General features: G+C 42.0%; 1 protein-coding gene and 1 long non-coding RNA gene across 3 annotated transcripts in view; one reads left to right on the top strand and one right to left on the bottom strand.

Annotated features, from left to right (window-relative positions):
• LPCAT2 (lysophosphatidylcholine acyltransferase 2) overlaps positions 1-16515 on the bottom strand; it is a 65186-nt gene that overhangs the window by 20938 nt on the left and 27733 nt on the right. For both annotated transcript variants that reach the window (XR_002095433.1, XM_019505733.1), the window contains exons 5-8: positions 15148-15208; positions 13472-13530; positions 5495-5529; positions 1855-1909 (exon numbers count right to left, since the gene is read on the bottom strand). Coding sequence is in view for 1 of the 2 variants with exons in the window: in XM_019505733.1 (XP_019361278.1) it covers positions 1855-1909; positions 5495-5529; positions 13472-13530; positions 15148-15208 (210 nt within the window). In the remaining variant the exon portion in view is untranslated. The remainder of the gene's footprint in view (positions 1-1854; positions 1910-5494; positions 5530-13471; positions 13531-15147; positions 15209-16515) is intronic.
• Positions 11935-13556, top strand: LOC109289622. The gene is made up of 2 exons (XR_002095434.1): positions 11935-12958; positions 13440-13556. It is a non-coding gene; the product is annotated as an uncharacterized LOC109289622 (long non-coding RNA).

The following is a 16515-nucleotide window of genomic DNA, read 5'->3' as shown; positions in this document are numbered from 1 at the left end:
GGTTCTCAGCCTTTTCAGACTCAAAGAATCCCTTCATAACTTTTCTGACTATAGTAGCACTACACTTTTTTCCTATGTGAAAATATATGCAGCTATTCTTCTGTTGCAAAGAATTCATAAAGATGGCAACAGGTTGATATTGTGGATTTCTATTTTAAATATTTGGGTTTATTGTGTAAATCACATGTAGATGTTTGTACAGCTAACAGAGATAATATTGTGCTTCTTATTGACAAGAACAAACCTCAGCAAGTTGTACCATTGGTAGGGAAGAGCTAGGGCTAAGTCTTGAATTTTACAAATGAAGAAATGAGAGGAAGGAGAAACCTCAAAAACAACTCTTATTATTAGACAAACACAGTTTAGCTCTGCTCTTCGTTAATACTGCCTAGCACGTTACTAAGCATAGAATCCTTTGGCAAAGCAATTAAACTTTAATATCCATACTACTGCATCCAGTTATTAAATCTTTGCTGAGAAATAAGTTACTGTTTACCTCAAGTTTTTAAATAAGCATGCATTTTTATCCTTACCAAATATACCCATATTTATACTGGCCTGTTATTTCTTACTGTTAACAAAGTTAACAAATTCATTAGGTCCAGCCCAGCTTTTCTAAGAACAAACATTTAGTCTAATGATCAAATTCCTTAAAAGTAGCTAGCTCTCAGCTGTGAAAAACCATTAGTGTAAATATAGCAGCTGCCATGCAGTGTATGTCAATACAATTAACATTCAACTTTGGAAGGGTAGAAAATGTGACTTTTTCACTCAGCCTGCTCCATCTTCAGAGGAACAGTCAATCCAAATATTTGCCAACTGTGTGATACCAGTCATTTTGTACCATAAAACTGTAAAAATGGAATTGCAATCTCTCATAACCACTTTCACATATGGGCTCTTGTCAGGTTAACAAATGTCAGCACTATCAGCAGGGGTAAATCTATACCCACAAAGTTTCCCTGAAGCATAAGCTAACATGTTAAGCCATTTGCTATAGGGCTGTGTAAAGCTTTGGTCACTGATTCGATTCGGCAGAGATTCGGCCCGATTCGGCAGCCAAACCTGAATCAAATCAGAAGACCCTTTAATATCTCCGAATCAAACTGGAACCCTCTGAATCGATTCAGAGAGATTTGATGATATGGATATAGACACAGCTTTAAGTGTTTTTTCTACATACCTCAAGGTACCAGGCAGCTTGTGAACGCTGAGATGGTGGGTTGGATGAAATGTTCCATGGGAGCGAAGGGGAGTCCCCAGTGTGCTTGGTCCATTTCTGGGTCTGCCACTGTGTGAGGAACTCCCCACCCGCTGGCTCAGCAATTGGTGTCTCTTAGGTTGGGGGGGGGGGCACCCAGGATCCTGCTGTGGCCAATTGGAGGTGCAGGGAGGGAGGGGGTCCCCTGCACGCTTGGTACTTCTAGTTCACTTCTGGTTCTGCTGCCAAGCACGAGGGGAGCCCCCCCGCACTCCTGTAGGACACTCCATTCACCCCACCATCTCAGCATTCATGCTGAGATGCCTGGTACCTCGAGGTATGTAGAAAAAACATTTAAAGTTGTGTCTATGGCCGAATCACTGATTCTCCGAATTAGTAACAAATCTTCAGATTCGGATTTGGCTGAATCCAATTGGGACAGTGATCCGAATCAACAAATCGAATCACTGCCCCACAATCTGGGCCATATCTGAATCCAAATTGAATACGACTCATTTCACACCCTCTTAATTTGCTACGCTTGTTGCCAAAAACAATGTTTGCTCAATGTTAGGTACTGGGAAAAGATGCTGGAAATAATAAATTTATCTAAACCAACCAACAAAAGGTAGCAAAATCACCACAGTTCTTACCTCAACTTCTACTCTTGTGAATGGCTGGCACATAGTCATAGCACAAAGTTGTTTGCTGGGGATGCGAATAAAAAAATCTTTAAAAACATAAGTCATTTAATCTATTTTCAGCTGATTTGTAAATAATATGCTATTTTGACAACATCTCCACACCCTGCACTGGCATTTTTTGGACTTCTGCCATACAGTACTATGAAAAAGATGACCTATTTATTACTTACTCCTATTAAATTTAGTATCAAATTTTCAGTAATTATTCGTCAAGATAATTAGGGCAGAGATGTGGCAATTTTCCAGGGCCACAGAGGTGTACAGCTTACTTATGTATATATATGTACATGTATACATCCAGATGTATACACCCTGTTACTCACACACACATTCACCATTCTCTCTATAAAATGAAATTATTTTGCATCTTGGTAGCACTTGTTGGTTGTTTAAATCACAAAGTGAAGACCCCATGAACTTAAAAATATCTCAAAAGATGGAGAAAGATGATGAAATACTTTTCTGGATGACAGGATTCACTAAAACACAAATTATTTACCTTAAAATATAGGATTTACTGGCTAATGAGGCATGTCTTGTACAGCAAGTCAGACTGGATGCTAAGTTCTCCTTCTGACCTTAACCTCTATGAATGTCTCAGAAGCAAAGACTGGTAGCATGACAAACAGGAAATCTTTAGTCCTAATCTCTGCCCTAAGGTCATAGAGGATGTCAAGGTGTTTTATGTCTCCAAATTATCTCAGATGCAAAAGTGGCGCTAATGTCCCTACCAGGTGTAGAGATTTGATAGGCATTTTGTTCAACAACAGCGCCATACAAATGTTGTCATAATAAGGAAATGGCAATGCGTTTTAACATGGTATGGGAAATTGGGAAATGAGATGCAAATAACTACTTCCACATCTGACTGCAAGCATGTGCATTGTATCATTACTTTAAAGCTAAGTGAGACAGCCTTAAATAGAGAATAATAAAGTCAATTCCATCCTTGAGTGGAATTAATCCTGTTTGGGAAACCTTTTTTTTCAGGAGGATTAGAGGGACAGAGTTGGGGAGCTAAATAAAGCTCTCTCTTGAGTAAAGTGAACTACAAAAATCCACTCAAACTTTGATTTAGAGCACATAGCCCCATAATACATGGGACATAAAACAATACAAAAAACAGTAGGTGAAATTAGGATCAGGGCCAAGAGTTTTTCAGACTTGCATGGTAATACTTTGTAAAACAGCACTAGGAGCATATTGATGCTGCCTGTTACAATTAGGGGACATTAATTTAGACTTTGTGGTCCTATATCCAAACTGAGAAAGAAGGCAGACATTATTCAGAGCTTCCTATTTCATTCAAGGGTCTACTCATTTTAAACCCACCTCCACATCTGTTCTCATCTCTTCTCCTCTGCATCCTTGTCTTGCTTCCCCTTATCTTCTACTCTCAAACTCTACTTCAGCACATTCCTTATGCTTCATACAAGCTACACTGTATGACCACTTCCTTTCTCCAGGAATCCTCCCTATTTTGTCCTTTTCTTCGCTAATCCCTGCTAAATCTGATCTTTTCTCCTATTACATCTAGGGGTGAATCCTTAAGTCAGCTACAAATGTCAATATGCTGAAGGTTAAAATGACATGCAGAAAAGATTAAAATAAATACTATTCAGGAAATTGCTCATGCCTGTGGTTTTTCAATGTTGATGATCTCAAAGAGACAGGAAATAGAACAGTAAGAAATTCTTATCCAAGTCTGCTGAAGTACAACACATGTCAAAAAGGAAAATACACAAGAAAGGAAAAGTAAGGGCCTTGTTACATATTAATTTTAGGTGGCTCCTACAGCTCTTAATTAGGGCTGTGCAAAGCTTCAGTCGCTGATTCAATTTGGCATTGATTCAGCAGCTGAATTTCCGAATCCGAATTGAATCAGGAGACCCTTTAATCTCTCCGAATACAGTTGGAACCCTCTGAATTGATTTGGAGAGATTCAGAGAGATTTCATGCTTCAAACACAGCTTTAAATGTTTTTTCTACATACCTCAAAGTACAAGGCGGCTTGTGAACACTGAGATGGTAGAGCAGATAGAACGTCCCTGGGAAGCATGGGGGTCCCCAGTGCACTTGGTGGAGGACCTGGAAGGGGACCAGAAGCACTTCCAGTCCACTTCTGGGTCCACTGCAGAGTGCATGGAGGACCCTCCCACCAGTGCACCCAGGACCCCCCTGCAGCTGGTTGCTGAACCAGAGGAGTGCGGGGGTGGGGGGAAGGGGTGCTGCATGCTCAGCAGTGGAACTGGAGTGGACCAGAAGTACTTCTATGTGATGCTCTATCTGCCCCACCATGTCAGTGTTAACAACCCATGCCTGATACCTCGAGGTATGTAGAAAAAACATTTAAAGCTGTGTCTATGGCCAAATCACAGATTCTCTGAATTGGGAATCTTTGGATTCGGCCAAATCGAATCAGGACCGTGATCCAAATCAACAAATCAAATCACTGTCCCCTGAATTGGGCCAAATCCAAGTCTGAACCGAATACAGCCCATTTTGGACTTCCCTACTCTTAACCCCTGGGCTGTCCGCACACTAACACCTGAAACTAGTTTTAAGCGCACTTTAGGCAGCTTAAAAGTTATGCCACTCCAGGGCAGGTTTCCCTCTGCTTTGTGTTACCCAGCTCACGTTCCATTAATGTGTAGTCACTCTCCACAGAGGAGCTGCCTATTCTGTGTGGACAAAGTTTCCACCCCCTGAATTTTACTGCCACAGGGGAGGCATGTTCTGACACCATGCCAACTCCTCCTCCTGCCCCCACATGCAAACAGCCTGCAGAGCACATGCCAACTAGCCAGATCACAGGGTACACACATCCAGGACTTGGCTCTGGGGGGATGGAGGAGGGGGAGAAAAAAAGGGAGGGGCCCAATTGGGTCCCCCATTAACTGGGGCTTCCCTAATGGGGCAGGGGCAGTAATTCCCTTTACAAGCACCTTCCCTCACCACTCCCTCCTCCCAGCCACGATGCATGACCAGCACCCGCACACTCAATCCCAAATCCCATTTAATTAAAACATAAGACCTTCTTTAATTTACTTGGTCTTTATGTCTTTAACAAGGTTTTTTACTTCTTTTTATTTTATCTTTCAGTAGCTGACTTCCTTCATTTTACCATCCTTCCCCCATCTCCATTTCCTTTCCACCCCCCCATTTCCTTATCCATTCCCAGCTTCATGTTCCTGCCCTCCCCCTCCTCCAGAGATGACCTGAACAAGGTGCAGGGCCTGGGGCAAATCAGCCTGTGAGGTGCCCCGTACCTGCATGCCCCAGATGCAAAGAAGCTGGTGGCAGATTCGGTGGCAGGGGGATGCCAAGCAGCTGGATGTGAAGCTGGTGGTGGTGGTGCTGAGTTGCTGCAGCTGCTCTGCCTGGCTCTGTGGGCCCCCCAAAGCATGGGGCAGGGGCAGTTGCCTTGATTGGCCCCCCCTAAGGACAGCCCTGCCCCCCAACCAATCTTTCACACACCTTCACCTAAAGCAGGGATAGAAACTTGTCCTGGTTCACCAGTCCTCTACTAGCAACTCACAGCTATAGCAGGGGAGATTAAGTCATTACAGGTTAAAAGTGTTAAACTTACAATGAATAGCCCTGCCACGTCCAAGTCACAGTATCCTATAGGGAAAAAAACAAAAGAAAACATGTGACATGACAAAAACAGAACAGACAAGATACAACTGCAGATATTAGGAATAAAATTTGGTGAAGTAGAGGCTGTTTTACAATCTTAAGGTTCTCTCCAACACATAGCACAGCACCACCCCAACAGAACTTGACTAGAATTCCTTAGCTTATTATATTATCACTGGGCGTGTCTACACATGCAAATGCTGCAGGGTGGGATTACTCTATAGTAGCTTACTCTACAGTAAATTCACCCCAGGAAATGCTGGGAGGCGGGAACAGATCTGCTACCCCTGCCTCCTCCAGCCCTGCAATGGCTCCCTGTAACAGCCAGGGGAAGCACTAGGCTTCAGCTGAGTGCCAGCTCAGAGACTGGCAGGGAGCATAGGGCCAGGAGACAGCTGTCTCTTGGCAGGAACTGGGAGATTGCTCCCTGCCCCCAGGAGCTGCCTGCTGCTGGGGCAGGCTCTGCCATTGGAGCCAGGGCAGAGACAATGTCCTCCTGTCCCAGCAACAGGGAGCTCCTGGCCTCAGCACCTCAATTGGGGGCAGGCAGCTTGGAAAGAGTAGCAGGGGAGGGGCAGGTCCAAGCCCCCTGCCCCAATGCACTGATGGGGCAACCAGCAGATCAGGGCAGTGGGCTAGGACCTGCCCCTCCCCTGCAGCTCTTTCTAAGTCCCACACCTTGATCACCACATTGGGGCACAGGGCTGGGACCTGTTCCCAGCCTCAGCTCCATGATTGTGGACTGGGGAGCCTGTCCCCAGCCCCTGCTCTGCAAATGAGGAGTGAGGCCGTGGAGCTCCCTGCTGCACGGGGACATTATCCATGCCTTAGCTCTGGTGGCAGAGCCTGTCCTGGCAGAAGACAGATTCCAAGGGCAGGAAGCAATCTCCCACAACCTGCTGCCCGGCCTGGCAGCAAGTTTGCTCACTGTTGGCTGTCTACACACTGTTGGCTGCCTTAAGGTGCAGTAACAAATCATAAGTAAATTTGCTACTTGTATTTACAGGTAGCAAATTTACCTACAATTACAGCAAATTACTGCACAGTAAGCATCTACATGTGTAGACAGTGACACTTAAGTGTGGATAAATTTGTTCTCATCTCGAGTAAAGCATCTCATGTAGACATACCCACTAACATCTGTATTTCCACAGTAATACCAAATATGACAAGTTTTGAAAAATATTTCAGTTCAAGCCAGAGTTAATTCATTTAGTTTTGTACTCACAGATATTTTACATGATTTAGAACAGGGGTGGGCAAAATACAGCCTGCAGGCTTGATCTGACCCACAAACTGATTTAATCTGGCCTGTGAGCAGGTACCTAACAATTGATTACATTAGGCCCATGGCTAGCCCTGCACTGCTCCACATGGGGCCGAACCCAAGCTGTGCTCCTACCCATGCCACGCTCCTGCCTGTGCCCGCCAATGGCCCCAGCCCCAGCCAATGTGCAGAGCTTCCTGTCCCTAGTGCCCTCCCTTATTCAGGGAGGCTTACAGTTCCCATGATGGGCTTAGGTCCATGCCCTTTTAAAGCACATCAAATAGGCCTGGTGGGGTGGCTCCTGGTGTGCCTACAGCTGCCCAGTTACTGTTTGCCTCCTCCTGCCTCCAGCAGCTCCTCCACCTGCCCCTGCTGCAGTGCTCCAGGCATGAGGTAGCATGGGGAAATGGTGGCAGCTGTGGGGATGCATGCTGTGCACCACACACCCAGCCAGGCAGGGGGGAAGCTGAAGCCAAGTGGCTCCTGCCCTAGTGTGTGGGGCTCCAGGTCCCAGCCACCCTCTACCCACTCTACCTGTCTGGTGTGATAAGCAGCCACCTGCAGGTGGCCAAGTAGTACCTGCAGCAAAGCCAAACAGTACTCAGGCAGCTGCAGCCCCTCTATGAAGCTGTGTACTCTGGCCAGGGTTAGAGCTGTTGGTGGGTAAAGGCTGCCCTCGGTGGAAGCAGTGAGGGCTGAGACCCATGTGGAGCACTGCAGGGCAGCCGCTGGCCAGATGGAGTGGGGAAGGGGGCAGACCACACCTATACCACACTGCCTGGGCAAGCTCTGCTGTATGTGCCCCCTGCCCCCCCTCCCCCAACTCCCGGCCAGCTCTTGGGGCCTAGTGCATGGGCAGCCTCTCACCTACATCCATCCCCAACAATATAAACAACAGTAAGACTTTATTTTGAGCTATTATGCAATCACCTCTATATGCACTATACAGAAACACATACATCCAGGAGAGAAATTATTTTCTGAAATAAAATTAAAGTACATTATAGTAGATGTTTGCTTTTTAGCATATGATTTTTTTTAATCTATAATTTGTTAAAATGATATTTTCTGAAAGACTGTGCGTGTGCAGCCCTAAATACCTCACCAAAACTCATCAAGCAGCCTGTTGGTCAAAATAATTGCCCAACTGTGATTTAGGCTGTATTCTAACTCCCATGAAGGTCAGTGGAAAAGTTTTACCTGGCCTGGGGACTGGCTCTTGTAGAGCTACAAAAAAGTAAGTGTACAGCTGTACAAGCTGTCATTAGTGCTACAAAGACACTTTAAGGGCTACAAAATAGTAACACTTTCAAAAAGTAACTTGGCAGTATCCCAGTGTTTCAAGACCACTCCCCCCCAAAGGGCCAACAGAATCTGGTCTGAAGTAACTTCAGCATATATTTGTCCTTATTTTAAAAGATATATTAGTTCCTGTTAAATGTGATACTGCAGATCTCTTAGCCACGATAAGAAAGCAGTCTTAAAGCTGAAGTTATGCAATACCAATCCCTTTTAAATCGCTTGCTTCAGCTTTTAAATGCTTTTGTAGGTTAAACTTTCCCAAAAAGGCAGTAGGAGGAAGGATATCTTGTACTCCTTTAAGACTGGAAAGGACTTCTTTAAAAATAAATAAAGCCAATTCTGCTTGTTTTTATCTTAGAAATTTTAGGAATGTGAAGTCTGATATTTTCTGGTTTTGTTGAAGGATCAGCAGGAGGCAGCAAGGATATTTATCATGAGCTCTTATCACCTTAATTGATGGAATGTGGGTGTTGGATTTTAAACCAAAGCTCCATTTATTTAAACATGTATCAGAAGTCTATCATCACATACTTGAGCTCTCCAGTCATCATTGAGTCTAGACATTGACAGGCTTGTTCACGAACAAGCAGGAAAATTAAAAGAAATAATCCAACCACCACTTTCAGGACTTCTTTCATACAGTACAACATAATCTAGAGGCATCAGGCCATATTTCTCCCCCAAAAATAAATGCACAGGGGATAATCAGGTCAAATTAATTATATTTTTTTAAATAGTTGCTGGCGATGGTTCCTTTCTTTCTACTATTACATTCACTCTGACAATGAGTATAAGGGACAGATGGTCCGAGTAAAGTCAAAATGGGTGTATTTACTCAAGTTCTTATAAATAAAGACTAATGAGTAGGGCATGCATTTAAATTTTGCCTTTGCAAATCTAAGGTATGCTAAAGTACTTCAATTTAGCAATCGCATTTCTTAGTACTTTTAAAAACATCTGAATGATTTACTGTATTGACATTCTGTAAATAACTTTGAAAATTTGTACCATAGTTTCAACGTTTCATACTACTGCCTGCTTAAGCCACTTCTTATATCTTTAGCTTCTTCTCAGTCATTAGTGCAAGGTCTGCTGTTTTTGATGTCCTTTTCTCTTTGAGAATTATTTTTTTAAGTTTAAATCTTTAATAATAGTCACCTCTATCCATAGATTTAAAAACACTTTACAAAATCATAACTGCTATTCTCATTACACTTCTGGGCAGGCAGAACTTAGGAAAGATACTATTATAACACAAGGTCAGCAGTATGACAGTGGTAGAAGCAGATACAGAACAGCCATTTCAGTTATCCCATCCTGTACCCAATGGACACACTGCTTCCATATATAACGTTTTCTGTCGTTCAGCGTAGTTTTAAAAAGCTGGTTATGAAGGTGTCTCTAGACTCAGATTATAGTCTAACAAGATTCTGGTCTACTACTATACCAATATGACATTAATGACTAAATGAACAGCCTAGACTGGGGTGGGCAATTATTTTGGGCAGAGGGCCACTTACTGAGTTTTGGCAAGCCATCAAGGGCCGCATGACAGGCAGCCCAAGGCAGATAAATATTAATTTTCTAAATTTGTAGGGGCCCTGTGGGCCAGACAGAATGGCCAGGCAGGCTGCATCTGGCCCCCGGGCCGCATTTTTCCCCACCCCTGGCATAGACAGTACCAATTTTTTGTACTTAAAGAACACCTTAAAAGACTCTCTAACTGGAAAAAACAGGAAGCTGCAGCAAGAAGAACCACCAACAACCTGCGTTTTATTTTTAGCCTTCGGATTGAGACAGTAGGAAGTGGGGGTATTGGACAGATTGGTTTTTGTAACTGTATGGTCCCCCTAAAGTAATCCCTGAAAAATTTTAATTATCCTGAAATTAACCTAACTTAATTTGTCATCTGCAAAGTTAGTCTGGGTTCTTCTATCTCTTACATGATGAGTGAGTATTTACTAAAGATGCAACAATTAGAACACCAGGTCCACTGGAGCTTCCTGAATAGAAACCTGCTCTTATGCCTAAAGTCATACTGGTGCTGTAGGGTTAATAGGAATAGAAATGGAGTTTGGCCAAAACTAAATATATTTACAATGATGCATAATCAAACAAACTTTTTGTAATTACCTCCTGTTAAGTCCTAATACAATGCTGCTGTTTATTCAGCAAGTATAAACTCAGTGCAGCCTTTATTCAAGCTATCAGCTATGTGATTGGACTGGCAGCAATAGGGCAAACTTTAAAAATGCAAAATACAGTGCATTTCTATTCTACTCTTGTACAGCTTGGGGGAGAAGTTCAGAAGTAAAGCAAAAGAGTGAGTTTGCAATTAAAACACAAACTAGAAGTCAGAAGATCAAAGTTTTAATACCAGCTCTACTCTTCACCACCAGTATCCTCTTCCCTATGTTTCTCCACCTGTGCAACTGAGTTAATGTCTGTTCTACCTTCCTTACAGGTGTGCTGCAAAAGGAAATTCATTAGTATATGCCTTGCAATTCATTAGTAAAATACCTCAAGTTTCTTTGTTGCAGTGTAACCTAATTGCAAACCCCCAGATGTCCTTTCTATATGGCTACAAAAATGAACACATACAAATTGTTTTCTTTTTATTCTAGCCAAAATCCACTGCTGTGTTCCTTTTTGGGGTTCTCTCTTTATTAGTAGGCATGAAATGAAAAGGTGAGCTTGAAACATCAAGTTTTTTGGCTTAAACTTTTCTAACATTCTTTGCCATATTTGACCAAAATTTGTGAACAGTTATGTGATTATGGTATCTTACATTATTTTCAAAAAATATTTTTTCTGATTTAATTGGGCAGCATTAGTGGAGCATTTTTTTTCATGCAGGTAGAAAGAAAATTTAGTTTATTAGAATTATTCCAGGAGGTTAAATACACACACTATCACAATTATCAGTTACAGATGCATTTTCATGGGATGGAAACAGATGGACAATCCAGGACAATGAATCAGAACTGCCCAGAATTTAAGAAATGTATTGTGGGGGGCATGCACTCTGTATCTCTTATTTATCTTATGAATCCATTTCTGAAGATTTTTAATGGCTGCACAACATTAGCATGTAAAGTTACATAAACGCAATTTGACACAAAGCTTTAGGACCAGGGACAGGCATTTATTTCGGGTGGAGGGCTGCTTACTGAGTTTTGGCAAGCCATCAAGCATGACAGGCAGCCAGGGACAGATCAATCAATACTAATTTTCTAAGTTTTTTAGGGACCCTGTGAGCTGGATACACTGGTCTGGTGGGCCACATCCAGCCTGCAGGCTGCATTTTGTACTTAGCTTTAGGTTAAGTACAGACAATCAGAAAGCCCAAGGCTGAGATTGAATCAGTCTTTGCAGGTCAGTCTAAACTGCGTAGACTGAACCAATAAGCAACTAAATAGACATTCACTTTAGATTCAGGAAATGCAGCCACATGTCTGCAGTGGCCCAAGCCAGAAGGTGGTGGTTTGGGGGTGCTAGAGCACACCTCCCTGCTCAGCTGAAGCAGACAGTTTGGGCTAAGGCTAGCTCACTCACCTGAGAAGGGAGGTTTGGGGGAGAAGTGCAAAGCACCCTGGGATGCTGGGGAACTGTGAGTTAACTTGAGTCTGGAGGGGATCTGGGGCAGAAGTTCAACAGACCAATTTAACCTAGATCAGTTAAGTCCGATACTACATCCATCCAGGTTTATCTGAAACTGGCTTTGGCCATTTTACAAGCAGTTTATGTGCACTGAACTTCTGTTGTGTTACAGATCTGAACTGGTGTCTGATTACTTATACTGGTTTAAGTGTAATTTCTGTCCCTAGCCTTAGAGAACAGTGAGGCAGTGACTCTCTCTGCTAAGCCAATCAAATTAGAACATTTTATAAATGTGATACAATAATAAAAAACCCCAGAAATGTATTTTTGTGGAAAACTGAATTATGCTGGATACATGAAATAATTAGGGTTTGATTTTTCAGTTGTGTGCGACTAGGATTTGGAAAGTGTGTTAATGGTAGTTGGATGGTTGTTTTTCACAAGACACTAGAATACTACCACAGATTACTACTGAAAGCACAGCAGTCTGAATTGCTAAACAACATAGAATGCTTCAGGAAGCAAGAGAAGTACTTCGGGGGAGCAGTTAATACTAGAAGAAAGAACGAACAACTCAAGAAAAACAGAGGAAGAACCATGACAAACCTAGACTAAACACCAAGACAAAGAACAAGGGCAGCAAACATTTCAGATTTGGGAAACTGGTACTACTTTATAAAGAGAGTGTGCCATTGTACATAAGTGCTACTCACTTGCCTTTTCACATATTGCAAGAAAAACATAGCAAGCATGTATTTAAAGTAGGATTTCATTTCTTATGCCCCTTCTACTGTATTATATTACTATCATAAGTCAGCCTTTCAGGTGCAAATGTGGGCTGTATACACAAGTTCACATGATCTGGGAGAATTCTCCCTTTTTTGTCTCCTCGCTGGTAAAAAAAACTCATCCAGAGACCGTTAGACAGACATTCAAGTGACATGGTGCTGAGCACCCAAGGGCCCCTGTGCACGCATGTCAGCATGCTCTGCAAGCTCCCCAGTCTGCCTAGCAACAGATGACAGCGGTGCACAGGGCAGCCCTGATTGGATGACTCAGACTGCCTTTCAGGCTGTCTTTTCCTGCAGCACAATGTAAGGGCTGTGAGGGAGCTTTCTGCTTGGCTGGAGCAGTAGAGTCCAAGCCAAGTAACACACTGTTTCCTCGCACCTGTGGAGGAAGAGGGAGAAGTTGGGAGCAAAACACACTGGGAAACTAGACTATTGTACTGTAGCTTGTCAGAAGGTAAGTATATAGAAGTTGGATCTCCCAGGAGCTATTTAACTCTGGTTGTTCTCTTGGAATGGCTGTTCTTGCTTTGAAAGAAAAATCCTGAATATCTGTACTCTTGTGATTTCTACCAGGAAAGCAGCAAGTCTCCTAGTAGAAACAGAATGTCTGTTTAGAAACAGAATGTCTGACTTTGGTTGAGCTTTGGGAAAGAAGTCTAAGTCATCTTTCTGTCTAAACCCATTACACTAATAGTATTCCTGTAAATCCTGGCACACCCCGACTATACGGAGGAGGAGGGGGAACAAATACTGCACATCTCACTGAGGTAGAGGATATTTTTGTATCAGTAGGGAATCCTTGGCTACCCCTTTAGGTCAAAGCAACTGGGCCCATTAGGTATAGATTTAAAATGGATAACAGCAGAATCCCTAGTGATAAAGAGTCAGAGCACCTATGTGTAGATATATATATATTTTTTTTTTATTATTTCCAGAGGTGTAAGCTTCTGAAGAATTATCTACTTACCATCCTATTTGGGTATCGGAGCAGCACTGGTTGCACAGGAACTCCTGGAATGAAGGCACCTGAAACCATAAATCACTCTTTAAAATATAAATATATGACTGGGAAATATTAATTGATTAAGGCAATGGGGAGCTGTAGCTGTGGGAGAGAAAAACAAATGGTACAATCATGAACCCAACCAACTAAAAAAAGAACCCGAAAACTGAGCGCTATTTTTTTTTCTTTTTGAAGTAAAACAGGACAAGCGATATAAGAAAAACCCTTTCTTCAGTGTGGCTGAGCTCCAGAAAAGGGTTTAGAACAAAAGCGACTCCCTCAGATTTCTCAATTCCTTTCAAAATTGGTGATATTAAGCTCTTCAACTCATTACCTACAGTAGATCATACATTAGCTACTACAAGTATGTTTTTCCTTCCTGCAGTCGTGCATAACAGCACATATATACTATCTGTCTCTATCAGTTGTGGTACTTTGAAAGTATTTTCTCTTGCTGAATTGTGCAAATGTTAACTACTGCACTGTAGTTTTTTTATTTTGCTACAATTCACTTAGATGTACACATGTTATTACAGCTCTTTGGTCAACACTGACTAAATACGTAGCTTTAGGGACCATCACACTTTCTGAACTATTTCTAGGTATCACAATTTCTGAACTATTGTTCTCCCTCTGAATAAATGTCAGTCATTAAGAAAATACTATGGCCTAGCTATTCATATGACCCTTAAGCAGAATACCATAAAAGATGATTAGGCAAGATCTATTTCAGCTAAACAAGGGTTAGAAGCAAATCACCACCTTGTGGATTCCTGAACTGCCTTATGGAGGCACCTGAAAGGCCTGTAGAGCCTTCATGGGCAAGCAGCAGCAGAGACTGCTTTCTGACAGACAGTGCCATTTTAAAGCCTCTCTTCTGTCTGGCAAATAATCTGTTGTGCTAATCCCACTAAACACCAGACTGAGTAGATTTTATAAATCAGCTACTAAACCCTGTGCAGCAAAGATTTACATTGAAGTGTTAATATTAGATGTGAACAACTAACAGGTATAAATTGCACAAAAGGACTATCTGAATGCTCTCAGGATAAATGCAACTGTTAATTATCCTATATGGCACAATACAGTTCAGAGGTACTTCTACATTTGAACCAATAATAATTTAAATATTAGAGGTTTGCCAGATAAAACCTAAATGCTTCTCAAACTAAAGGAATATGATTGGGTGAAAATGAGTTTCTATAACGTTTTTATAAAACTTAGTATAATAGAAGAGGTTCTATAGTTAATTTTTAATTCTCAATGAAGAATCTTTATATAAAATTAGTGGACATCCTTTAGTCCTTCATGACCACAGCATAAGCTAGAAAGAAAGTGAAACAGATTAGTCCAACTTCAGTCTGCAAGCTTCTGGAAACTGAAAAAGTGAATCAACTGCAAGCAACATAAAATTAAATAGACTGTTTCAAACTACTGTAATGCAAATAATCTAAAATGTTACAAGTAAATACCCTAGTTATGAAAATCTGGATTTTTAGAAGAGTTAATAACTGGATGGGTCCATCATAGATGATAGGTAAATAAATGACACCCCACTCCAAATGAACTGACTTTTCAAAACACGTGTCACTCTTGCCCATGATATTTTAACAACAAGCATACAACAAAATAACTCTCACCTTGTTTAAAGGTGATGAGGCAAGAACGATTTGTACAGGTGCCTTCTGGGAAAATCAGGATCTTGGATAAGGAAAAAATGTATGTAAGTTTATAGCTGGGATATACTTTAGCATTGGCAGTTACATAGTCTGAATTCTCATTCAGATCCTTTGATCTGTTGATGAGCCTTTATACTGTACCACAAGGTTATCACTTTGTCATCCAGGAAGTGATTTGATTCGTCTGGATTTGGAAACAAATACCTTGTAAGAGAGCGAATTTGGGAAATGGCCTTTGTCAACTCTGAGATACAGTACAAAAGACTTCCAATGCTTCCCTTGAAATATCTCCTGTTGGTATTAATATGAAATTTTTCCTACCTCCTTACAGAATTGTAAACTGTATAAACAGAGATTTGGACTGACATCAAGTACATATAAGACAACACTCAAGCACTAACAGATACAGATGCTATCAACATGAACCTAGATGCCAACTGTGATGAGATGATCATGGGTGAAGGGGAAGCAGCAAAAGACAGACTCAAAGTGGGTGCATTGATGAACCAGACACACCAAATACCCAGGAGGTTTTAGAATGATCTTCTAAAAGCAATCAGCAGGAGTTACAATATGACACACTGCAAACTCCTTATGGACTGCAGGGCACTCCAGCAACGGTGCCCTTTCAGAATGCTGAAGCAGGGCAAGGACAAATGACTTGGGAAAAGTATTGTTGTAACAACTCTTTAAGAGCTGCTCTTGCTCCACCTTCTACAGGCAATTGATGCAATAAAAGAGTATATGCTCTAATAACTGCTGGCTTTAGGAACAGCCCCTTGGAGAGGCAGGCAGGTGCATAAAAGTTAAAGCAACTCTGAGACTCTTTTAATTAATGATCTAGGGACAGCAGCAGACACAAAAGGTGGTATATACACAACCATTCTGGTACCAAGAGACATACAACCAGAATGTGGTTGTATAGGCACAAAAAACAACTCAAAGGATCAGGGGCTGATACCTGAAGAAAGAATTCCACAATCTCATAGGTAAAACCTAGTCAGCCATTCTCTAGACCAAGATAGCTGCCCTTTGAGAAACAAATAAAAACATGTGACAGGAGCCCCGAGTGCTCCTAAGCACTTAGTGGAGGTTGAACAAGTGATAACCAACATATGCCTCACGTGTGTTGCAGCCTGTTTGTGGAAGCAACAGGACCCTGGTGCTGCTGAGAGAGAGTGCTGAGCACTGGCCTGTTCAGTATGCTCTGTTTTAGGGAAAAGAGTGGGGAAATCTACTGGCTCTTTCCTTTCTGTTGTATACTTTTAATGCTGGCAGTACTTTCCCGCCAGGCATTAAGAAAGTCTAAGTAAGTATAACCTTTCCCGT

The sequence above is a fragment of the Gavialis gangeticus genome, unplaced genomic scaffold (genome assembly GCF_001723915.1).
Source record: "Gavialis gangeticus isolate Ggan-Ray unplaced genomic scaffold, GavGan_comp1, whole genome shotgun sequence".
NCBI lineage: Eukaryota > Metazoa > Chordata > Crocodylia > Gavialidae > Gavialis > Gavialis gangeticus.
Note: the sequence above shows the minus strand (reverse complement) of the source record. Positions and strands in the feature narration are given on the sequence as shown.